Here is a 25533-nt window from a genome sequence, read left to right as displayed (position 1 = left end):
CGACCCACTTGACCCGCTGCGTTAACAGTCACAACTGTTCGATTCCAATTAAACAAAACATTTTGGCTTCACTCACCACTGGGATTAATCAGCTTTGTTTGTCTGTTTTTTTTTTTACTTCTTATGTGTTTTTGTTGATGAACAGGTTCACCAACACAGACTGGGCTCCAGACTCAGTGGATTAAAAAAAAGAAAAAAAAAAGGCTGATATTTAAGATGTGAGCCAGGGTGTTATGAGGTGAAGACATGGGTGCAAATACACTGCATCTGGCCATTCAAGAACCAGAGCTGACATTAGCCAGCAGGATTCCTCAGCCTCCCTGAATCTGATATATGCCACATCCAACCCCAGCGCTTTCCATGTAAGGACGGTCTAAAGTGGGAAATCACTTTTCACGATACAGATCCCCAAAGGGGGGGCGCAGTGTGTGCGGACGTGCACGTGTGCAATAAAATGTTAATGTGCTTTTCTAGTCGTCTCAAGCTCCAAACGTGTCTTTTACAATAGTCAAGGGATCTAAAATAGTCGATTGATTTACGAATTACGAAGGTACAACTGACAGAAGCTGTGCTGCTTTAGGCCTAGACCGCTGGGAGAAGTCCCATGCTGCACTGGGCAATCTTTATCTCAACATTTTTTCTCTGTCTCTCAATTTTTAGATTTAGCTTTTTTCCCTCATTCAGAATCAGAATTAGAAACGTTTTTTTTTTTATTTGCCGAGGAATTTGTTTCTGGAATTCTCTTCCTACAATAAAACGGTGGCAATTTCTGCAATTCAATATTTAATATTCAATATTTTAATGGAAGAAAAAAAAAGGGATTCAAACCCTAGTGACACGGAGTAAGAAAAAAAAAGGGATTCAAACCCTAGCCTTCCTGTTAAATGGGTTGAAACCCACTGATGTTCTGAACCACAGATGAAGTGATCGTACAACGGCACGTTCTGTGTCAACAATAGCTTCATCCGACTTCGTGTTTAATGTTCAGAACCGGTGGCTAATCTAAACCCGACCCGGTGTGGAAAATGTGCGGCTGTAATTAACACAGGTGCTGAGAGACTGAGTCATGTTGCTGCTCTCCTCTTACTGTAGCTGCTGCACTTACAGAGCAGACTGCTGAGAGGCACAAACCTGCAGACTTCACTCAGCGCAGCTACTGCTAATATTAGCCACATACATGACAAACGTTATCCCATAAAGCTGCTGCTGCTGTTGCTTCATTTCTCTGTGGTGCAAGAGGTGAGTGCGTTTCAAAGGTTGATGGTTCAAGCCCAACCGGGGATGAGTGGCGGTGGGAGAAGGGGGTGGGTTCAGCCACTGGCTTAGGGGTTTAAAAGATCAGGCTTGTAATTGGACGCAACCAGGTTGAATCCCCAGCCTGGACAGAGATATGGCGTTGAGTGAACGCCAAAAAACGCCTGCGCTTTCTGGGCACCTGACCAGAAAATGAAGCCCACTGCTCTTGGTGTCTGGTATTAATCACAGGAAAGGAGGAGAGGGCCGGGGAGAGGGGGAGGTTTTTGCAGAGAATAATTTTGCTCACGGTATTAATGAAGTACAGAAAATATTATATTGTCAGAATAATCACATGGCACTGGTCGTCACGGAGGTGATGATGCAGTGACATCATACATCCCACTGCTGAAGAGTCAATCAAATAAATTCATTTATAATAATTTAACTTCTTCTGCTTAATCTTATTCAGGGTCACGGGGTCAAGGTGGCGCCAAACGCGCTGGCCAAAACTACCGTTCACACTCACATTCACACCTCTGGTCCGTTTCAACGTGAACAGTTTACCTAATCACTAATAAGCACATTTTTGGACGGTGGCAGGAAACTGACACACAGACCAGCTGTTAGAAGGTGGGCCTCGAACTGGTGACCTTTTTGCTGTAAGAACCGAGCATGAACCACCTCTGCACTGTGTGAGCATGTGAACACAAAATTGAAAAAAAAACTTTTATTAAATTGTGAAATTATTGTGATGTCGTTGAGAGTAAAGAAAACGCCGTCTGTTTAACTAAACATCGTTTGAGGGTTTGTCCTGCAGCATGAAGGGACTTTTAAAAAATGCAAATAAAAATCTTTACATCATAGTTGTATCCATGCATCATATAAAAATATATATCGTGTGTGTGTGTGGGTGTGTAGTCCTGGGTCAGGACAGTCAGCTAGGTGATAATGGAGTCAAATCTAAAATAGAGAGAGAAAAGAACGAGAAGTAAATTCCAAAAATTAAAAAATAAAAATATATATAAAATACATACATTTTAAACACGTGGTTCTCAAACTATGGTTTTTAAAAAAATGTTAATTGCAAAGTAATGATCTTATCAGGAATAAATTATTTTCTTCATATACTGGTGTGACACTGGTGAACAGTGGAGCTCATAAAAAATATAAAACGACTAAATACCTCTGAGAAGGGGAGGGGGGCGATCAGTCTTTATGAGATTACTCTGAGCCAGAGCGTCAGCCATCCAGGCGAGGGCGCTGCAGCAGTAGTCCAGCTGGGAGTTGAAGGAGAGTTTTGTGAGGGGGGGTGGGGGTGGAGAGGGGGTGAGACACACAAACAGGGATGAATGCTGAGCAGGCAAAGACAACAGCTGCAGAGGAACCAGATACTGCATGTACACACAGATACACAGTACTGACACTGAGCAGTACCTACTGTATCTGTTTAAATAAAAGATAAAGAACAGCACAAAGAGTTCCTTTAACTCTGACAAAAGAATGAAAACGTCACAATTTAAACGTCGTGAACCAGAGAGACTCGTTAATAACCGAACTAACTAACTAATATCCTTCTGCTGACATTTAAAACACTAAATGATCTGATGACACCAGAGTGTGTAACAGGTGATAAGTAGAACGGACAGAAGTCGTGCTGCTTTAGGCCTAGACTGCTGGGAGAACTCCCATGCTGCACAGGTCACACTCTGTCTCTCTCCTTTAGCTTTTTTTTCTCTCGTTCGCTTCCTCTGTGAGAAAACAGTAATTTATCCATTAAGCCATGGACTGCAGTACCAGTTCCATGAGTCAGGGGGCAGCATTGCTGGAAATGACAGCACATTGGTTTCATATTAAAACCATGTTGTATTTATTTTATTTTTTTCAAATACTAGCATGTGTAAAGGTCTGTTTCCTCTCCAGACTGGTCAGAAGTGTCAAGGCCATCGATTCAGTAGGACGTTCATATGTGAAGCGTCTCGAATGTCATCCGTCAAGTTCTTGACTTGAGTGTCATCATATTTCCTCCAGTCAACAGAGCAGGGCTAAATTTGCCCTGTTGTCACTCTGATCATGTTTGTGCCGCTGTTCAGTTCAACTCTCTGGTCATGTGACACCCGGTTCTACTGACCTTGGCTTTAAATTATTATCATTTTTACTGACCTCTGCCTCCACCAACCGCAGCCGTCTGTCGTGGTCACGAATCTCTGTCATTTGTTTCAGCACACTATCCACCCTACACACACACACACATACACACATGTTAGGTGTTTTTGGTGCAAATGTGTCTTATGATGAAAATACACACAGCACATAGAATATATGGAGGATTCTGGTTCTGGTTCTGGTTCTAGTGGCAGCCAAGTACAAGAAGGGACAGCAGAGAGAACTAACTTGACAGATGGTCTTTTTAGGTGTGTCCGTCTCCCTCAGCCTCTTACTCTGGGCCGAGAGGTAGTTTTCTTTCTGGATCGCCTCCCAGGTGTTGAGGCGACTCGCCTTCCTGCCTCTCAGCTCCAGAACTGGACAGAAGGTAAGCATGGTCAGGAGAGAGAGAGAGTGGAGGGTGGGAGGGTGCAGCTCCAGAACTGGACGGAAGGTAAGCATGGTCAGGAGGGAGAGAGAGTGGGTGAGGGTGAGAGGGTGAGGGACTGAGGAGTTCTGTGCTGTCGCTCACCGAAATGCGTGCTCTTCACTGAATCACTCACCGAAATGCGTGCTCTTCACTGAGGGGATTCTACGCACGTGTCTCTTGATGAAGAGATGCAGGTGTGAGATGATGATGAAGGGCGGAGCCAGGGAGGGCCGGGAGTGGTACTCCACGATCAGGTTGTAGCGCTGAAACTTCCAGTAGGTGTCACTGCGTTCCTGAACCTTAGAGAAGGTGTAGCTGTGGGCAGAGGTTTGACGTTCTTAGGAAAACATTTGTGGAAGAAGTGAAAATAAATAAATAAAAAAGAAAGGAAATCACCACAAAATGTATACGCTGCATCCGTTTTATCTTTTTATCTTTACCTGAACATAGCAATGAGAAGGTTGACCAGCACGATGTTGGTGAACAGCAGGTAGATAACCAGGAGGATGACCACCAGCCAGTTGGCGTAGGTGGAGATGCAGGGCTCGACTCCTTCCTGGATTTGAGTGATGTCGTTTGTACAGTTTGTGTCTTCCAGTTTGTCGGCTAAACAAAGGTTCAGACAACACAACATTATCAGTACTCTGTCCCTGAGTACTCACCATAATAATACACACAGTACACACAGTACAAACTGTGAGTACGGAGGTCATCTCTGGGAGGATAAACTTAAAAGCTGGTGTCAGTGGAAACACCACCCTCACCGTCCATTTCATTGATAGGTATTTGTCCAAAAATGTGCAGGTACGGTCGGTAGAACACCCTGCGGAAGATCCAATTAGGACGGGGGTCGTAGGAGTAGAGCAGCGCCTGATTGGCCACTCCGTAGGCCGCCAGCCACACCGCCAGGAAAAACAGGAAGAAGAAAACGTCCTTCATCTGGAGGAACGGGATGAAGAGAGATTTGTTGATGTTGACTGATCCTGACTCTGCTCCAAACTTTATTCATATTATTATTAATATTATTTAGAATATTTTCTGTGAGCCGACCATCTTTCCGACAATGATGATCTTGGGGCCGAGCTGTTTGTGAACAGCAAAGATGTGGATCAGACGCAGGGTGAAGACCAGGAAGTCTATGGCCATCACTGCTCGGCCAAAATTATACGACCAGTGAGTGAATCTGCAGAATGGAACAAGCACAAAATCAGAGGTGTTAAACTGTGGGTTGGTGGACCCCCAGATGGTCTGTATTGGTATTTTGGGAGTTTATAAGAAATGGAAAAATCTACAGCTAAAAATGGACATTCTGCCGTCAGTGTGAGACAAACGTCACCTGCAGCACAGAGCCAAAATGAAGAGAAGGATGGCCGTCAGATCACACTTGTTCCAAACATCCTGGATGTAGTTCCTTATCCTCTGGGCTATGAAGGTACTGCCGATGAAGAAGGTCTGAAGAAGAGAAGAACGTACAGAAATGGAACATAGAGAGTGTGATCCGTGGGCTGAACACGGCTGCTGTGAATCCAAGTTACCTGACGGATCTCCTCACAGACCAGGGTGAAAACCCAGAAGTAGAGCAGGAACTCCAGAGGTGCTGGTCCGTCAGGGGGCGGGGGCTTGAAGTCCACAAGCAGAACGTAGGCGAACAGGCAGAGGAAGAGGAAGTACATGAGGACGTTCCCCAGGAAGGAGGTGACAGGAGAAAACCAGAACTGTCTCCACCTCGACACCAAAAACGGCCTCCTGGACTTGGAAGGTGAAGAACCTGGAAGAAGACAAACGAATGAAGTGAAAACATGATGATGATTTGCCAAGATTTTTAATTTAAATTCAAGACTAAGCTAGTGGGAAAAAAAATAAAAACACAGATTCATATTTTCAAGTTAGCAGCTGAAGAAGATTCACCTCTGGGGTTCTCCTTCAACTGCCTCAGCTCTTCAGCATCTTCCTCACTACAACAGCAGACACAAATGTCAGGGAGTTTTTTTTTAAACTGACAAATAACATAAATAAATAAATAAACAGAACTGTGTTATTTAAACATGTAGAATTCATAATTTTTAAATATTTGCTTTTACTTTTGAATGATGTCAGCCAGTGAGAAGACGGTGGCGTCATTTCCTTCCAGACTGTCAGTGTCTCTGCCCTGAAAAACCTCCGACTTCACGTCCTCCTCCGACTCCCTGTGATGTCATCACACACACACAGTCAAACATCTCTTTGCCCTCACTAACCACTGAACAGGATGCTGTACTTTTTTTTCCCTCACTACCCTTTTATTTTGAACTCAAAGGGAGATAGGAGCTCATGGGCTGTTGCTGCCCCCTGTGGTCAATTTGTGTCACATCAACGTCAACAGTAAATAACGTCAAACATTGTGGCAAATTGTTGTAAATGAATTTTTTTTAAACTAATTTTGTGATATATATTTCAAGATATAAAATGATACTAATGGATACAAATTCATCACCCATCCTGTACATCCACAGTGAGGCAGCACGGACCTGAATTTGATGAGATTGGTGTAGAGGAGGGGGGGCAGGAAGAAGGTGAGGACCAGCTTCCAGACCTCGGTGTTTCTCTCCATGTCTCCCCACCAGATCTGAGAGAGCAGAGACTGCAACACAACACAACTTTACTGTTCAATCGCTGACATGACTTCTTCATCTCTGTCGCCCTCTGCTGTCTGCTTTTTCACATGTCGGACAGAACTATTACCTGAACTCCGTCGTGACTGAAGAAGAGGCGAGCATCTGCAGCAGTGGACATCTGCAGACAGGTGGCGCCGCTCCACACTGATGACTTCCTCACCAGAAGGGTGAAGGCTCGACTCTCGCTGTTCTGGTAACACTCGCTGAAGACGTCTGAAAAAAAAGGAGGAGAGAGAAGTTTGACTTTCTTTTCCAGCTTCACTTATTTAAATATGAATTCAACTCTCTGCCATAATTAATTAATGATAATTAAAGTTTCACATCCAGATGTATGGATCAGAGCGGCTGTTGAAACACTCACCCTGAGCCAGGTTCTCAAACATCTGAGCCAGTTCCTTCATCGCCAACTTGCTCTCAGTCTCACTCTCCAGTTTGGACAGTTCTCTCAGCATCTTACAGGCACCAAGAGCGCTGAGCACAGGCTCCCCAGCCTGACACACACATCCATGCACAAACACAACAAGTGATATTGTGTATGAGCCCATCATATTAAACCAGCTCCTCATACTGAATGAAAATGTCCAGTCATAAAAAGGCCGCACGGTGGTCAAGTGGTTATTGATCTTGCCTTACAGTAGGAAGGTCACCAGTTTGATTCCGAGCTCTCTGGGTGTGTGCGGTAACTTGAACTGTAATGAAAATTTTTAATTGCCATAAAATGTCTCACCATTTCCCAGAAGTACAGCGCCATCTCCCTGCGGTTTTGCAGGACGGCCCAGACGAACAGGGCCGCCCAGGGTGAGAGGCAGCGCTGTTTCCGGTACAAACACTCTCCTAACAGCATTTTATTGACTTGCTGAGGAGGACAAGACCAGACAGGCAACAGACCAGGTTAGGTTTGTGGTTCAACTCCCCCAAACCCAGACTCTCATCAGTTTCCACAGACCAATAATGATCAATGTTTACGTGTATCTTGTTCAACATGGCAGTCAAAACATCCACCACTGCATCAGCTGCTGACAGTCAGAGTTCACTGACCTTCAGAGTCCTCCTGTTGCTGGTGCTGGGGTCCAAGCCCAGAGATGCATAGTAGAAAGGCTGACAAACATCAGCCATCAGGTCCCAGAGGAGGCGGGACACCTGAGGCATTCGTTAAAATATAAAAACACAGATTATACAGTTATTATTACAGCTGCGATGACACAGCAGTATCAGTGAATCTGTCCCCCCCCCCATTTCCGACCCAGCCACGCCCTGCCTCTCACTCAGGTGCCTCTGCAGCAGCGTGTAGGCCAGTGAGCTGTCGGACAACGAGCGGTACAAGCTCTCCAGACGCTGGTAGGTCAGGTAGTCCAGGATGTTCAGGCCATTCTCACAAAAGAGACGGACAAACTGGGGCTTGTCATTGACCAGTGCATCTGTCATGGAGTCCTCCAGGTCCTCGTACTGGAAACATCCACCACAGACTTAACCCAATGCTGGATGGACTACAGTTTTTTTAATTAAATTCGTTGTTGTGTTCTTTCTGTTCCAGAAGTTCAAGTCTTTCACATTTTAAGACTTTTTTAAGCAAAAAACTTACAAGAGCGACGCTCGATTCAATCCTTACAGGATAAACGCCACCTGCTGCTACTCTGTAGAACTACATCAGGTTGGTCAGTTGACTCTTACCTTCCACTGGACGTCTCCGTTGAAGAGCTCTGTTTTGGCGATGTCCACACGGTTCCACGCAACGGCCAGTTTCAGTTCTTCGGTGTATTCGCTGGCTTCACTGCACACACGTTTACTAGCTTTTTGTACAAACACACACACACACACATATACGGTGATGTATATACGTTCTACACGTAGTAACAACAGTAGAAGCTACTTGACAACAAAAACAAGGAACACTTTTAGTCACAGACTTTTTTTAAACACACAAAACATTTAAACCAGAAATTACAATTTATTAGCTCAAGTCAAAGAAGAGGAGAATTCTGGGAAAACTGACCAGACATGATGAGATAGAACAACCAGATATGGAAGATCTACTGAGCTCCTACTCACCTCTGACCAGAGCTCTGAGGAGAATGGTGTCAAAGTCATCGGAACCTTCCTGTTCCCCGTGGAAAACAGTGATGAGGTCTCTGTTCTGATAAATACTCAGAGCCTAAAAACCACGACATGAACAGATCATTTAGCCCTTTAATAAAATAAAACAAGAATTTAAACTTTATTGAGCTAACAGCTGGGAAAGTCTTGTCGTAACAGCAGATCTGAACCAAGTATATGGTTCCTCTGGAAATCGAACCCACGACTACCTGCTCTCTGCGTGCTAACCACTGCACTATGGAACCACTATGTGTTAAGTTTTAAGTTTTAATATTTATTTGCATTTTACATCTAAAGACTAATTTTTGAAATGGGTTTGCAAAATGTACTCAGGTGCGACTACATATTATGTCGTATATATTAAAAAATATCATTTCACATGTTTGTTATTTTCACCCTGACAGCCGCTAGAGGGCACTCTAGGCTTGTATACCAGTATCTGCTACTCCTGTACCACTGAACATTTACACGTTAGTTATTTTGACACTGACAGCCGCTAGAGGGCACTCTAGCTGGCTGGTGCATCTTATAGTGACTTGTATATGTTTTTTCTTCTTCATTGTGCATTTTCTGGATGGTTTAGTGTTTCAGAAACATGCTGCTGTTGTTGTTGGTGACATGAGTAGGAAGTGCATCTTTTCTTTGTGTGCTGTTCGACTCACAGTGTCCACCAGTTTCTCCTGATCACTTTCACCGGGGAAGTGTTTCCCCAGCTTTTCACGGACCCTGTCACGCTGCTCGGTATTCAGGGGCTGAGCTGTGTCACCGTCTGCTGAAGGAGAGGTGGGGCTGAGTGGAACAGTGGAGAGACTGTCCAGAATCTCGCTGATGAAGTCTGCAGCTGGTCCAGAACCGGCCAGAACCAACCAGGGCGTGGATTTCTTCAGAGAGGAATCCAGTCTCTAAAACAAGAGGAAATTAAATGAAAGTCAGAGAAGAAAGACGGGATGTCAGCCAAATAAACAGATGAAATAAAACGTGCACAGAAGAAATGACTCACCTCCAGCATTTTAGCCTCTCCAGAGATGAGCAGACACAGCACTGGGATTTCAATATTGCCACTACCTGTCGATGCCGTGACATAAAACATAATAAACAGGAAAACATTCAAAAATCTTCTAACCCTGTGTGTCATAGATAATTTAAGTTTAATCATTTTATAATATTTATAAAAACATTGTTTATATGTGTAATAACTGGACTCCATGGTAAAGATCTACATCCTGTAGATAAAAACAATATATATCTACACTATATATCAGTTACCAAATGTTTGTATCCTCTTATCTCCATCTTACCCCAAATGCCCGTCCGCTGATGGGAAATGTAGTCCTCTAGTGCTGCACGGAAGGCTGTTTCTCCCCCGCGTCGGCCAACGCTCCCGTCGTCCACCAGGAGAAAAACCTGACAGTTGTTGTCCAGGCAGCAGGAGTCACGGGACGTGTTCTGGACGTAGTATCGAGCAGGAAAACTGCCCTGTAAAAAAAAAACCAAACACACGTCGTTGTCATTTATGCTGTTTGTTAAGAGAAACAAAAAAAAACGCAGCCTCTATGTTTTTTTTTTATATCAATATGTATAATTTAAAGAATGGACAAAGATGTAAAGTTCAGCACCCTGGACAGTGCCTGGTTATAAGTACTGTTTACCAATGTGTAAAAAGGAATGATTTCATTCAGTGATAGAAACATGCATGAGTCTCCGTCTCTGTCAACGTCATGTTACTGTGAACCTGATGAGAAATTATAAAAACACAAAGAACCGATTATTCCGGACGACCAAACGCTGCTCTGGTACCTTTGGGTTGACCAGTTGCTGTCTGTTGTGCACGAGGCCCCAGGGGGCCATTCCGACTGCGATGACTTTCTTTTGAGAAACAGCTGGCGCTGCGGCAGAGTGGTCCCTCACTGCCTCACCCACGCAGCGGGACTCACCCTCCCTCAGACCCCCGGTCAAGATCCAGGCCCCTGGAGATGAGAACTTAAATAAACTTAAATGGAAACAACAACATAAAACAATTTCCTTTGGCAAGAAAAACTGGTTTCAAGAAAACCTCAACAAACAAATAAAAACTCAACATTTAATGATAATTAAAAACACCACAACGATTCCCTAATGATCAGCACCAAACAGTAACAGGTTTTAAAATGTCATTTGATTTGGAATAAAACAAAATAACTCTGTAATAAATAATGTCTGATTTTATTGACGTGATGTTTCACAACTTTTATTTGATTTTTTTTGTTCACCTGATCTTTTCCTGTTAATTTAACTTCAGATCAGAGACGTCCGAGGACTCCGGCGGGTCGTACCTGTGCTCTGTGCAGCTCTGACCAGACCGTTCCTCAGGATCTCTCTCACCCAGCTCTTGATTTTTCCGTGGCCTTCACCCCCCACCACAGACACAACCAGGTTAGGCGAGGGCAGGCCCCAGTGAGTTGTCATCAGGGTGTAGACGATCTGCGGTGACGTGTCACATGACAGACGCAGGAACTGATTAAAAGGGAAAAAGCAGAAAAAAACAATTGTGATATTTGCGTAACATTCGTTTTAAAAGTTTCAGACATGTATTCAAACCTTTAAAACTCAATGTTAGTGGCCGTTTATCCAGTATTTATTCACAGGTATAAATACAAAGCCCTTGTTTGTTTATGCGTGTGTTGATAGTGTGAAACCAGTGCAGCCTGTTGTTCTCCATTGTTGCCCATTTAGGAAGTTCTGGTTCTTGGAATTTAGTAATCTTACCATGACTTCAACAGCAGCTCATGTCATTACCTGTCCGCAGCAGGTGTGTGTGTGTGTGTGTGTGACTCCCTGGGGTAAATCTTCATTCTGTAAAGCTGCTATTGTCCACACCGGTTTTACCTGAAACATCCTGTGTTCCAGGTAAAGTATCAGGAGTTGTCACATGACCTGTAAATAACACCCACGTCCACTCAGTCTCCTACAGTTGAAGGAACAGTCCAGATACAAGCTGATCACCGATTCACCGAGTTTAAAATTCATTCACGTTCACAACCGCAGGTGTGAATAGATGTAAATGTCTTGGTTCTGTCCAGGCTCCAACTCTAAGCTGTTCTGTGACTGAGATGAAGTCAAGTTTGTTTTTGGTTTTCATTTATTTATTTAGTTTTAACTGTGGAAACCTGTGTGTGTGTGTATGTGATTGTGTGGTTTGGTGTGTGTGTGTGTGTGTCTCACATGACTGTGCCTTCGTCCAGCTCCAGCAAACTGCACCTCTCCATAAGCGTCGGTGGCGTACTCTGATGAGTGCTGCCTGCTGCTCCACTGGGTGACGATGGCTGAGCCAAAGTAGTCGCCCGTGGCCAAGGAGTTGTGCACCTCCTGTACACCCCCACACTGACACAACGCCCCATTACTGACACACACACACACACAGAGAGAAGAAACAGAAACTTGAAGACACCATGTGACTACTGTGTATATAACACAGAAAAAACAGTCTGTGTGTATATAACACAGAAAAAACAGTGATGTGGTTCTGAGGGGGGTTGGGGGATGATGGGGGTGTTCACCTGAAGGAGTCTTCAACAAAGGTGGTGCACACTCGCTTCTTGATGATCTTTGGAATCCAGCTCTGGGTGCAGAAAAGCATCATGGGAGAAAGACGACATCACAAACACGACGATGAGTTCAGGGTACCACAAGAGATAATAAAAATGCGCAAATATGACCCACGGGCCACGATTTGAGGACCGCTGGTCTGTATTAATGAGAGTGTGTGTGTGTTCTGTTCCTTGATCTGCGCTTCTGTGTTTACATTTAAAACCAACTGATGTAAATGAAGCCACAGGTTGAGAAAAACGTCAGAGAATATCTGTCTGTCAGATACCTTGAAACAACACACACTTCCTGACCATTCCCTATTGGTTAGTTACCAGTACACCAAGGCACCTGAAGCTGATAAGCCACTCCCCTTTATTGGCAATAAATTGCTGTGTTACTCCTTGTTTGGAGAGTTAGTTTTTGTTGCCGTTACTTCTGCTCTGGCGCTAATTGCTGATTGCTGTAAATCTCCAGATACCGGCATGTTTCCGACACCTATAAACCACTTTTGTATCAGTGAAGTGATTTTCAACAAACTTTTCAGCCAACTTCCTTTTTCGCTGAGAAAGTAAAACAAATCTCTCCAGTGAAGGACTGTGGCAAAACGGTCAAAACTGCCATTACATCCAACAGAACATCTTCACGTCCTCCGGCTGGTTTCTCTGTCATTTCTCTCAGGGATAAACAAACGATTGTCTTTGGGTCTATCTTCCTGGAATGTCAGGGACCGTGTGTAGGTCATGAGGGCAGTGCTGCTTCTATGAGTGGCTGTTGGGGCAGGAATGTATTTTGGGATATTCACTGAGGATTATCACAGCAGAGGACCCAGAGACAGAAAGGAGAGGAAACATGATCAGGGATCAGCTGTTTCAAACTGATTCTCCTGGCTGTGCGTCTGCTCAAGGGCGGCTGCCCCGATAGAGCAAAACAGCGGAAGATTATTTCATCCTGTTTGTTCTGCTTGCAGAGAGACAACATCTCCACTCAACCACTGCTTGGTGCCGGAGTTCTGGAGCTGGCATTTCAGAAAAAAAAAGAAAAGAAAAAAGAAGAGGCAAAAATAATGACAGAAACGCTGAAGGGTAAATCAATGGAACTTTGGATTTTTTGCAGAGATCAGATGCATGAATCTGCATGATGTCAATTAAAGAGTCAAGCCGTATAATTCCTAATAAAGGTGCACTGGCTGTACATCAGAATTCCACTTAACCACACGAAGCTGAAGAATGCCTTTAAGAATGCTTCACTACAGTCTGAGGTATTTTACCCTGAGGACTTCCACATGTCTCCACAAGCACGGCAGCAACCTGACATCTGCGATAAGATCCGACACAGGCCTCGCAGTTTTGTCCAAAAAATATATTTGAATCATTCAGAAACTTTGCTTGTTACCTTTGCAGGAGGTGTAGACGAAGAAGAAAACTTCAAAACAAACTCAACAACAACAGGATTCTTCTCCTCTGTGACATGATTTTCTTGTCAGTCCATATTTGTTGAAACAGTGTGTGTGTGTGTGTGTGTGAACACACCTGATCTTTCTCTTTCTTACTCCCACCTTTCCCAGCGTCCCTCTCTCTCTCCAGTTCATCCATCCTGCTCGTCCTCCACACATCTGTCAGACTCCCTCACTCTTCCACTCTGTCCTTTGCTGGGTGGCCACGCCCACCCTTGACGTTACGTCAGTCGTTGTTGTTGTCACCATTATGACTCAACTACTTGTTCGTCTCTTTACTCTCGATTAAACTCGGAACTTCCTGACGACTCAAACCCATTGGTTCCGGTCAGACCCCCGCCCCAACCATGTCCCTTCAGGAGCTCCGTAAAGGAAGTCCGAGCGGTATTGCTTTTCCGAAATGAAAATCGGCGACATTTTCGATGCGACGGTGAAAAGTCATTAAATAATATCATTATGAAATAAAAACGGGAAAAAGCAGCTTTTAATGAATTTTGACAACCTGTTATTGCCAAACAGTTTCTGCCTTTCCGCACTGTTCTCCTACTCTTTTCTTCTTCACTCGACTTTTTTTCCCGCTCCTAGTTTGTTGTCGTTGACGCAGCAACAAACGTTGTATGACGTCTGTACGTCATACGTCGTCGTCTCTGGCGGTGCGTTTACTGGCTATCGTGATAACTGGTGTTTAGGTCTGCGCACGATTTTCCTATTTACTGTCGAAATCGCGGACAGCTTTAAGCCGGGACAAGTCAGCCAAAGCGGGGACTGTCCCCGAAAATGGTGGCCGTATGGTCTTCTGATTTTCAACCGCATTTACATTAAAAATGCAGCGTTGTAAGGACACGCCTCTGTGGTCAACTGTCAGTGACGGTGAATAAATCAAACATCCATCAACTTGTATTGCCCGATTTTCATTGGACGGAGCTTATAGAGTGGCACTTGAAGTGTTGGACATCTCAGCACATTTCAAGATATTGGTGTGGAAATGTTGGCAGGAAATCCGCAGGAGACAAATCTCAGAGAAAAAAAATAGTTCACACAGAGTCACAGACGTTTGTTTCAAGTTTAATTCTTTTATTAAAAAAAAAAGCAGCAGACAAAACCAAAATACAAAAGAAAATTGAAGTGTTAGCCGGAGCTAGCGGTGCAGAACAGCAGGTGTCTGAAGAATAGAACTCAACACCTTGTGGTACTGGTGATGTTTTTTGTTTTTAATATGTGGGGAAACAGAACAACAGCCCGTGTTAAAGCAGCAGCTGCAGATCATGACGAAGGTCGACCACAAAGGTCCACAGCTCGACACTCAAGTCTACGTTCACGTCAAACGTGTAAAACGTCTGCAGCTGGACTGAACTGGACTTTAACCACTAAGTGTTTCCACGTTCTCACTGAACCTGCACGCTGGACAGTCAAATTTACAGAAGAGTCTCTCACACACACACACACACACACATTTACAGAAGAGTCTCTCTCACACACACACACACATTCATACAAGTCGATGGTCTACACTGAATTCCCACAATGCAATGCACACAGGAAACAGTGAAGCTGCAGATGCTCATGTCATCCCCCCCCATCTATGGTAAAGTAGAAAAGACAGTTCGTGACCTCGCACATATTGCACAAATTCACTTGTTTGTTACAAATGCTATGTTGCTATGAGTTCAACAGAGAAGGTGACGGGAGTCAGTAAAGCAGTATGGCTTCCAGTCTCTACAGCGCCCCCTACTGTCACCAGTGCAGCACTGAATAAAACTACATGGACGTCTTACTGTTGGAGGCATCATAAAAGTCCACTGTTACCCCGGCTCACGTTTTTTTAAACAATAGTTGAGGAGTAAGGGCTTTAAAATCTACACACATCCAACAATCCATGCACCAACAGGTTCAACCAAATCTAAATAAAGGTCAGATCATGGACAAACATGTTCTGACCCAAACCATGGACTAGAGCAGTAACATGGAGCAGACATGTAGACATGTCAACGCAGACGCTCAGATGTGGAGTTTGTGTTTGGATTTGAAAGAGAAAAAGAATCAAGATGTTGCACACAAACACCTAAGCACAAGTGTAACTGCATGTCTGTTAATTGCGACTGCATAATTAGTTACCACGACAACATAGTCTGACTCCAACAAAGGAAAAAAAAAACCTATTAAATACTGTTATTGTTTGGAGACGGAAAAAGAAGAAACCAAAAAAAGACAATCTTTAAAATGTTGCTGCACAGGAACATCCAACTTTTATATGGACTCCAGGTCAAAGTGAATTTTCATTCTATCACCACAGGGAGGCAGACTAACGCATCCTGTACTCTGATGTCTTCGACACCTCACACAGTTGACCCTTGAAGTCGATGTCTACCGTGAAGTCCAGGTCTCTCTGTAACACAGTAGGAGAAGGAGGAGTGAGGAGACCGACACAGCAGAAGGGTTCCATCCTTCAAACACAGTCAGATGCAGCTGTACTTACATTGTTCTTGACGTTTGGCTTCATGCTGATTGTGCCAAAGATCTCCTCCCCAGTCTTCACTGTCAGGTAGTCGTCCAGGTAGAAGACCGTCTGCTTCCAGTGGGTGTAGGGAGACTCTGGGCCTGAGGACATTAAAGGTCAGTCAGTGTTCAAAGTAACAATTGTCCTGCGAGTTTGACAAATGGAAAATGTGAAGATACCCACAATTACCATTTAATCTGTGACACAGCACGACTGCCTGAAGAACATATTTGACATATTGACATAACAGGCTAACAAATTCAACAAGCTCCTGAACTTCTTTCTCATGACTGAATCCACTTATCCTCGGGTGTCACTTCTAAACAATTCCTGAGCATCAGTTCCAGTTAGTACCACAAAGTTGTTGTTTTCTTCTTCTGCCGCTTCTGCCATTAACGTTGTGACTGAATAATTTATCATCTGCAGTTTAATTTCCTGTGGCTTTTTCTTGGTCACATTTTTTGTTTTCTCTATGGGAGTCTTTATGCTTTAGTCATTTTTCAGAGGCACATTAGCAGCATTCGGTCTTCAGGAGTGCAGATGATGCCCTCTAGTGGCCATAGATGACTTGCTATGTGTGACTTGAAGCCAACAGTAAATATTATTAGACTAGATTAACAGGACAGTGTGAAGCATGTGTGCCCCCTACCCCCGCCTCTCATGACAGAGGAGAGCAGACTCACTTGTGGAGAAGCCAGTCCTCTTGTGGCAGCGGGTAAACTCTATGTTGAAGTACGTGACCAAAGCATGGATGTAGTCGTTCCTCTTCACCTGCAGGCAGAACGGTGAGGTGAAGGTCAGGTCCTCCGCCTTCACTGTGTAGATGTCCACCTCCTGCAAAGACAACCAGAGTTAAACTCCCTGAAGACACACACACACACACACTTCAGCAACAAGTGCTTCTGATACACCCACCTTGATGAGACAAGCACTAGTGACCAGCTGTTTGGGGTCCACCACATCAACCAGGGGTTCCTTGATGGCCACCTCCTTGATGCAGGACATGTCGAAGCCGTACACGTTCTCCCACCCTGACAGAAACAAAACATACTTTGTTAGCTTGACCAATACTTCAGTCAGTACTCCATGTTGTGCTTAGAACAGCTGAACACAGGAGAGCTGGGACCGGGTGTATTTCTTTGGTCACCACAAGAGGGCAGACTTCTAAGCCACAGATCATAAACTTTGTGAAGTCCATACACTGACTGAAAAAAAAGTGCTGATTTAGGGCTTTTTTTATTATAACTAGTTTCATTAATGAGAATTTTTTTCTTCTTCATGTTTTAAGTTTGTTTTTTTTAACAACTAGATCGTCACCAGACTGTAATGAAGACTGCTGGTTTGGTTCAGTAGAGTGGACTCACAGTGGATAAGATAATTAATTTTTTCCTTTGTGTTTTAAGTTTGTTTCTTAACAACCAGATCATCATCACCAGACTGTAATGAAAACTGCTGGTTTGGTTCAGTAGAGTGGACTCACAGTGGATTTTGTAGTCCTTGTACTGTCTGTCTTCAATGGCAGTGACGTAGAGCGTCGCTCTGTCAGGGAAAATGAGTCCATCTGGTTTCTGCCAGAGGGTGAGAGAAAATAAAGAAGTCAACACTACTGACAGTCACATTTTGTTCTCATTTCTGTCCCTGATTGAAGCAGAAAGACAGTTCCATCCATTCCATATGTCTGAGAGACCTACCAGCCACTTGTCTCTGGCATAGAGGACTGTGTTCAGCATGGACTCGTAAAACAGACAGTAACCCATCCACTCTGAAATGATGATGTCCACTCCTTCCACCGGCAGGTCCACCTCCTCCACCTTCCCCTTAATGATGGTCACAACTGCAAGACACAAAAGTGAGACATGAAGCTGCAGCCAGACATATCCTCCGACCCAGTCATCAACCAGAGAACTGTCTCGTCACGGTCAAACACCCACCATTGTCCATCTTGTTGGCCTTGACAATTTTGATGGCGTAGTCTGAGATGCTGCTGCACTCGATCTGGAAAAGAAAAAAAAAAAGAACATTGACATCATTCAAACTGTGGGTTGTCAGTTCAACTCCAGTCTATACATTTAAGAAATGCAGACTTGTTTTCTGTTAACAGACATTAGGCATTATTTGAACATTTTAAATCATGGTTTTCACCATCTTTTAATCACTAATAATTAAATCAGTCTAAATAAAAACTGATTTGACTCCAGCTGCAATATCTGACCAGAAGCTCGTCACTTTGCAGTGCGGAGGTTCTGTACACATGGATCTGGGTGACGCCAACTACTTTTCTCAGCCACATCCCATTTGACTGCAGTACAAAGAACAGGTGGACTAGTTCTGGTGAGGTATTTACTTACCCCGATCACCTTCTTGGCTCCAGCCTTAGCAGCAAACATACAGAGGATGCCAGTTCCACTGCCCACATCCAACACCACTTTGTCCTTAAACAAGTGCTTGTTGTGGAACATGGAATTGCGGTAGGTCAGTGTTCGAACCTCGTCTTTCAGCATCTCCTGCAGGGTCAGAAAAAGGGTATTTAAAAACACAGGAGCAGCAACAGCAGAGGGGCAACAAAGACCATAAACCCTGAAAACACTACAGCAGCGCAAACTGCAAAATAAATACCTCATGGATGCCAAAGTGGGCGTAGGAGTCAAAGTAGTAGTCTTTGGACGTCATGTCCTCAGCTGCAGGCTTGGCTGAACTTTCCCCCTGAGAAACCTGAGAAAAACATTCACAGTCAGGGTGAAGTCGGTGAGGCAGAGACTTCACAGAGAGAATGGAACATCACTGTACACAAACAGGCTCAGCTGACGCTCTGCACAAATGCTTGATCCCTACAGGTGACCATGTGTTCTGAGAACCACGTTCTACATATATAGAGAGTTCCTCCTTTGTCGAACATCTCTCATCAGCACATGCTTAGATGGTTCCTCTGACCTGGTCTTCTCTAATCCATCTCAGACGACTGTTTTATAAAAAGTGTCGACTCTCTCTCCACCTCAGACTACTGTTTTATAAAAAGTGTCGACTCTCTCCAGATCCTACATCATAGCACATCTCACTCCAGTTTCACCAACCAAGCTAGTCCAGTCAGCAACTAAATGTTTAAAAACAATTGTTGTGTTGTAGTGTTGTGTGACCAGCCACCTTCAAACAGTCTATTATCCCTCAGTAAGTGTGTCTTGTAACATCACTCTTCTACAAGACCCCGCATCTTAAACAATAAAAAACTTTCAAATTTTCAGCTATAAAATCACGCAGCAACAGAGGTCTTTAACACCAATTACAGAAGAATTAAAAATAATAAGTTTCTCTTCGCCGAGTTGTTAAAACTTTAACGTCAGTTACAAAGAGCTGCCGAACACAAAGAGCGACGGAGCAGCACAATGAACGGGTGAACAGATGTATGAATGAATGGAGCGATGGATGAATGAAGCACATGGTTGAAAACATGGCCTTTGTCCACGTGAAACCGCACATCTAAGTCCATCTCTCCCGCATCTTATATATGAGTAAAGGCTGGAGTTTTTGTTGAATGACTGAGAGCAGAATGTGTAACGGACCCATAATGACTGATGGAAAAAGACAACGGACAAAAGAAATCTATCGAAAAAAAAATTACGACTTGAATAAATAAAATAACTTATGAGCACTATATTGATAGTCATTGATTTAAAAAAACAATAACAGTAAATGTGCGTCCACCGCTGAGCAGCGGCAGCGGGAGAAAAGGCTAACAGTGCCGATGCTCCTGCTAACTAGCAGAGAGGCTAACAGCTAACCATGCGGTCTTATGAACACACGCTGTCGGCCGCAAAAACACCCTCAAGTAACCCAAGGTTAAAAAAAACACAGACGAGAGCATTCTGTTTAGGTGTCCATTACAAACGCCACAACAACAACGTCTGGACTCAGGGCACTGGGTTTAATTCTCTATGCGACACTTTAATTGGCAAACGCTTTATCCCCGTCACGTTTGGAAAACTAAAATGGATGCGCCCTCAGCGCGTTTTTCTAAAAATAAGATGAAACGAATCAGTGGCGACAGTACAAGACAACGTTTTTTACTATTACCGGCAAATTCGATACATGTGAAACTAAAACAGAACATAAAAGTCTGACTGATGCCCTGTAACGGCTACTCACCTCCATCCTCTCTGCTGTCGCGGCCATTTCGATTTGCAGCCCGGATGTGAGAGAATACATGGGTTGCCAGGTATGAATACTGACAACCAGAGCGACGGCAACAAAGTCAGTTCAAAAAGGGGAAAGCGATTTCATATTCCGAACTCAATAACAAACGGCTGTTATAAAAACAAGCAATTCTATCACGGCTAAAAGACGTGTCAGGTCGTACTGTCAAAAGTTTTAAAATGTATTTTAACATTGAATTATTAGACAAAAGGTTTTACTTACTTATAAAACAGTTGATGCGTGATGGAAATTGAAATTTATTTCAGGAATATATTTGTTTCATGGAGTTCATGGAGTACACTTGGAGTGCATAATCCTCGAACCTAATGGTTTGTGTGAGATCGTGTGTAGTTACGACTACCTTGTCCGGCTATTCTGCTATTAAGCAGAATACTGTACAACACACATGGATCTACGGTCTATTGAGATGTTATTTGCACTACGAACTAAAACATTAGCGGGGAATCCTCCAACCTGGCAACCCATGCATGTGCTCCTCCTTTGTTCCGACGCGTTAACTTGGTCCCGCCCACGAAGCAGTGTTTTTTTTTTTCAAAGTAACTATTGAATAATAGAAAAGGAAATTATGTAAGAGTAGTTTTTCAAAAGGTTCATGATCTGCAATTATTAGACTGTATAACAAATAAAAATACTCTAACATCAATAGAGAAGCATACTTATATCAAATATATTGTTATAAACAGTAAGTTTTTACAACAGTAAAAACAATTAATTTCCCACAAAATACAAAAATAACAATAAAAAAAATCTTAAAAAAAGGTTTTTAGCATTAGTTTTTAATTCTCCAGAAATAAAAACTCACAACAGCAGTTAAAATTGAATTTATTTGCAACAATAAAACTCATAAACAGCAAGTCAAAATAATTACATAATTAAATAATTGTTTCAATAATCATCTATCTGAGATCACGTATACAAATATTCAAAAATTGTCAAGGTCATCAAAGGCTGGCGATCGACATCACCGCTCCACTGTCAGACTCCACACCAATAAGTCTTCATTATTCTCTATAGTTAAGACTGATGACTAGTTAAGACACAACAAACTCAGCCTGTGAATAATGTTTATTATTTACATTAGGTTGAACGGCTAATTGACTGAGTTAACAGGATTAAAACTCCTACACGTTCCTCAGACTTGACTACAGGCTTCCGGGAACATTAACTGTTTTTCTCCTTTTCTGTGTTTGAATCACAGCAACTCCTTTTACCCTGGGATACAGCAACGTCCCAAAAAAAAGAAGGCAGGAAAAGTAACAAAATTAGTCATTTTTATATACTCAATAAGTTTCCATTTTTTCGTCCATGCTACTGCAACTTAAACAAGAAACCATGCAGTCCTGTCGTTACTGTGATATTAATGTCTCTGCTTGAGAATAACCACCTTTAGAGGGCAGTGATGAGTAATTCTAAGAGCTGTGTCCAAATTCAGGTGCTGTGTTTTCTGTCGGCTCTAATGTAAACCACAGGTCTTAAATGACCGTCTGGTAAATGGCACACAAAGTCACTACAGAGCTGCAAACAGCTGAACACAAATATATAATGTCTAACATTGTTATCAAAAATATAAAGATTCATGGTCCCCTGGCTTCAGCACACATTTACATTAACATGTACGACTGCAGCAGCTCCTGCTCAAGTAACCAACGTTTGCCTAAGAAAAAAAAACAAAAAGTCAGTTCTGAGGTATGTTCAGATTTGGAGGTTCTTACAACGCTGTCATGTGGAATTTAACCGACGCAGGCTGAATATGGACACACATCCAAATGCTACAGGAAAAGTGTTAAGTCTGTGTTTTGAACTGTAGAATGACCCTGACAGTGGATGCGGTGATCTGAGAGAAACAATAACACACCAACATGCAGACACCAAGTCCACTAAAACACACCGAGCGCCCTGAATGTAAGGACGACAGGCTGAGAAGTCATTCCTTTTAAGGTCAACACAGATTAGAGCCTAAAGACTAACAAACACTGAGTGACATGCAGGCTGCAGTTCCAGCTGTGGCCACACACCTGGACAGATCTGAGTTCACATCTGAACACAGTGGTTGGAGTTGACGTGGATGGATTTGGACTTTTTTGTCTCAGGAGCTTCGTCCTCATCTCTCCCCCCAAACAGGACAGATCACCCTGGACTTTACTCTGGTTCGTATCAGGTGTAGATGAATTTAAAAGTAAACAATGTCGACATGTGAACGCTGCTGGACTCATTTTTATTCTTCTCTTATTCTTCTTCTAGGCTTTTATATAAACGTGTAGTGTGTGTGTGTGTGTGAGGGGCAGGCCTTAGTGACCTTTGACCTTTTAGATTCACTAAGAATCGGATTTAGATTGACACCGTTCCAGTCACTCTGTGACACCAGGACTGGAACCAGAACTTCAGTATCACCTACACACACACACAAAAACAAAAGTGAAAAATGAAACCATGTGAAAATCAATCAAAGAAAAAAATGAAACCATGTGAAAATCAATCAAGGACAATTCTTTCTTCTTCTTCTTCTTCTTCTCACTATTCTACAGCCGCTGTGAAAAGTACCAGAAATGCACCTTTAAACGGTTACAACAGTCATGGCAGGAGAAGACCTGGTGGTGGAGACTAACGTTAGTCTAATCTGTCTACTCAGAAGTGGATTAATCCAGATTAGATCAACTCTGCAGTCACGTAAAGGTCCAGTGTGTAAGATTTAGTGACATCTACTGCTGGGAATGTGCATTGCAACAATAAAATAATTCTCTTTCTCTGTGAGAGACCTGGTTTTTTTTTTAGGCTTTATCAAAATTCAACCTCCCTAAATGTCACACACTGGACCCTGAACCAGACCACTTTTTAAAATTTGTTTTGGACCAACCCACGTGGGCTGTGACAGCGCTCCTGTTACCCACTGACGCCTGCTCTGAGAGGTACTTCCTGGATCGTAACATAACAACATTTCATTTCTGTATCTATAGGACAAATCAAGGTCCGTTATCACTGACGTGGAGACCGGGTCTTTGAGACAGAGGTTTCATCTGTTGAGTTATTGGCTGGATTGTGCTTATCGTGATTAGCTGTCTGGAGCCCCGCCTCCTCCTCCTGCTCCTCCTCCTCCTCCTCTCTGGATTCACTCTTCTTCATCCTCCTCCAGATTCAGGACTTATTTGATCTGGGCCAACACGTCGTTGAGGACGTTGAGCAGGATCTGAATGTGGTACTCCTTTGCAACCAGCGCTGGACGGAAACGGATGGACTTGTCTCCACATCCTCCCATGAGGGCACCTGTGGAAGAGGACAACGTTGGCAACAACACCTCTGTAGTTTGCATTATTAATTGACCATAAATAATCTAACATGTCCAGTCGTATCAGGTCATATCTGGTTTCAAACCTTTGTCTCTGGCCTTGAGCAGGACTTTGTTCCGCGTTTCATCATCACGGATGTCGATGGCACAGAAGGTTCCCTGCCCTCGAGCCCGACTGAGGATGCTGGGATACCGAGTCTGGGGAACAGATACATGGAGGTGAATGTTGGTGTGAATGGATGTCCTTTTCTGAGGTTCACGTCGCCTCAGTGTGAGACCTCTGTGACGATCACCGTTGCATTAACACTGAGAATTATTTAAAACTCTACCTGCAGATCGTAAAGACCGTTCAGCAGAGCTTTTCCTGAGCGAGCCGTTTCCTCCAGGAGCCTCTCTGTGCGGATCACATTCAGAACCTCACCCAGCAGCAGGGTCTTGGAGGGGTCGCCCATCCACGTGTTGAAGATGCGGTATGCCTGTGAAACAAAGACCACACACACAGCAGGTGGCGCCAGAGTCAATATTACAGCTACATTAAAAGGCCACGAAGAATCTCAAAAAGTCAAACCAGTCCAAGTCAAAATGATGTTGGACCACATGTTTGTACCACAGGTCGCCCCCCGCCCCCTCCTGCCCCAATATAAACAATGAAACACCTTGTCGGCCTGTAGGTCTGTCTTGTGGTAGTAGCCACCGGTCAGCATCTTCTTGCTGAAGGAGACGATGTCAGCGGGGTCGTCCATGCCCCAGTGCTCATGCGCCCAGAACTTCCCCGTGGTGCCCCCACCTGTCTGGACTTCATCCACGTGGAAGGCACAGCCGTGCTGCGGAGACAAAGACGTGAGAGACTGACCTTTAAACTGAAGTTCTATGTAAACAGAGGCTTTTATTTTGACAAGACACATCATCAACAGGGGTTTTATGACTGAGACAGGACCTGGATGTTTTTCAAAATAAAACATAATTTACCCTGAAAACATTTTTTTTTCCTGGGGCCCAATATCAGTGGATCATGTCCCAGTCCTGGTCCACTGCCCTGAGGTTGAAGACCTCTGTTTCAACCATCTTTAACGGATCATTCACCTTTCATGGCAGGTATTTATATGTGTCTGAAAATACAGGTCTCTACTTCCTGTACGTGTGACCACGGAGACTGGTACCTTGCGTGCGATGTTGCGGAGGCTCCTGAAGAAGTTTGCAGAGGCGTGGTTATCTCCACCCTCAGCCTGGATTGGTTCGATTACAATCCCAGCCACGGGCTTTCCCTTCTGTCTCCACTTCACGATCAGATCCTCCGTCTGGGTACGCACACAGACTCTGTTATAGTTTCAGGCTGAGTTGCAGAGATATATAAACCCACAGACAGACATATGCAGCTCACCTCCTCTAGGCAGCGCTCCTCCTCCTGCTGGTTCTCTCTGGTGAACTCCTCCAGTGGATACTGCAGCCTGGGGAACGGAGCGATGGGCCAGTCGAAGGACGGGATGTCCAGCTTGTGAATGGCCTTTGAGTGCGTTGTCGCCAACACACCTGTAGGTGGCGCAGGAGTCGTAACTCACACGTCACCACTCACGCTTAAATGATCCAAACTATTCACTCATCAATAACTGCAGAGTAAGGAGACTAAAAAGTTTCTTATTGTGCTGAAATTACAGCGGTGGATCAGTAGTGCATCTGCCACACCACTGGGGGGCAGCAGTTTGACATGGAAACATACCCAGGGTTCTTCCGTGGAAACCTCCCATGAAAGACATGATGCTGAGGTCTGGACAACCTGGAGACTGAGACAGAAGAAGGACAGAGAGAGAGAGAGAAGGGAGGAACAGGGGAGGGCGGGGGGTGAGAGAGGGAGGAGGGGTGAGAGAGAGATTTCATTAAGATTCCAAAGACAGTGAAGGTCATTCACACACTATTATTCACAGATAAAGATCATTCATTTCCTAAACCTCTGGTTTGGTTACAGCCTGT

General features: G+C 43.9%; 3 protein-coding genes across 3 annotated transcripts in view; all 3 read right to left on the bottom strand.

Annotated features, from left to right (window-relative positions):
• Positions 1-839: 839 nt before the first annotated feature.
• Positions 840-14371, bottom strand: trpm4a (transient receptor potential cation channel, subfamily M, member 4a). The gene is given in 28 exon segments (XM_025064496.1): positions 840-2196; positions 2420-2513; positions 3397-3469; positions 3628-3648; positions 3650-3755; positions 3942-4123; positions 4249-4414; positions 4573-4747; positions 4859-4991; positions 5145-5260; positions 5344-5576; positions 5717-5763; positions 5890-5994; positions 6316-6428; positions 6530-6675; positions 6824-6953; positions 7190-7318; positions 7501-7908; positions 8134-8252; positions 8512-8614; positions 9219-9458; positions 9557-9621; positions 9855-10032; positions 10354-10523; positions 10869-11049; positions 11758-11935; positions 12093-12154; positions 13653-14371. Coding segments are annotated over 28 exon segments (3762 nt in total). The 5' UTR covers positions 13716-14371; the 3' UTR covers positions 840-2170.
• A 676-nt stretch (positions 14372-15047) lies between these two features.
• prmt1 (protein arginine methyltransferase 1) lies at positions 15048-20307 on the bottom strand. Its single transcript, XM_008330505.3, has 10 exons — positions 20214-20307; positions 18690-18785; positions 18422-18577; positions 18005-18068; positions 17765-17907; positions 17554-17641; positions 16989-17104; positions 16757-16907; positions 16053-16174; positions 15048-15962 (listed from the first exon to the last, which is right to left on the bottom strand). The coding sequence occupies exons 1-10, from the start codon at positions 20271-20273 to the stop codon at positions 15879-15881; spliced, it is 1080 nt and encodes a 359-aa protein (XP_008328727.1). The 5' UTR covers positions 20274-20307; the 3' UTR covers positions 15048-15878.
• Positions 20308-23042: 2735 nt separating this feature from the next.
• Positions 23043-25533, bottom strand: part of abat (4-aminobutyrate aminotransferase) — a 7145-nt gene continuing 4654 nt past the window's right edge. Inside the window, exons 10-16 of the mRNA XM_008330509.3 lie at positions 25283-25346; positions 24947-25095; positions 24726-24863; positions 24222-24389; positions 23895-24041; positions 23652-23763; positions 23043-23543 (exon numbers count right to left, since the gene is read on the bottom strand). Coding sequence (XP_008328731.1) covers positions 23422-23543; positions 23652-23763; positions 23895-24041; positions 24222-24389; positions 24726-24863; positions 24947-25095; positions 25283-25346 — 900 coding nt within the window. The 3' untranslated portion in view covers positions 23043-23421. The remainder of the gene's footprint in view (positions 23544-23651; positions 23764-23894; positions 24042-24221; positions 24390-24725; positions 24864-24946; positions 25096-25282; positions 25347-25533) is intronic.

The sequence above is a fragment of the Cynoglossus semilaevis genome, chromosome 17 (genome assembly GCF_000523025.1).
Source record: "Cynoglossus semilaevis isolate Cse_v1.0 chromosome 17, Cse_v1.0, whole genome shotgun sequence".
Lineage (NCBI taxonomy): Eukaryota > Metazoa > Chordata > Actinopteri > Pleuronectiformes > Cynoglossidae > Cynoglossus > Cynoglossus semilaevis.
Note: the sequence above shows the minus strand (reverse complement) of the source record. Positions and strands in the feature narration are given on the sequence as shown.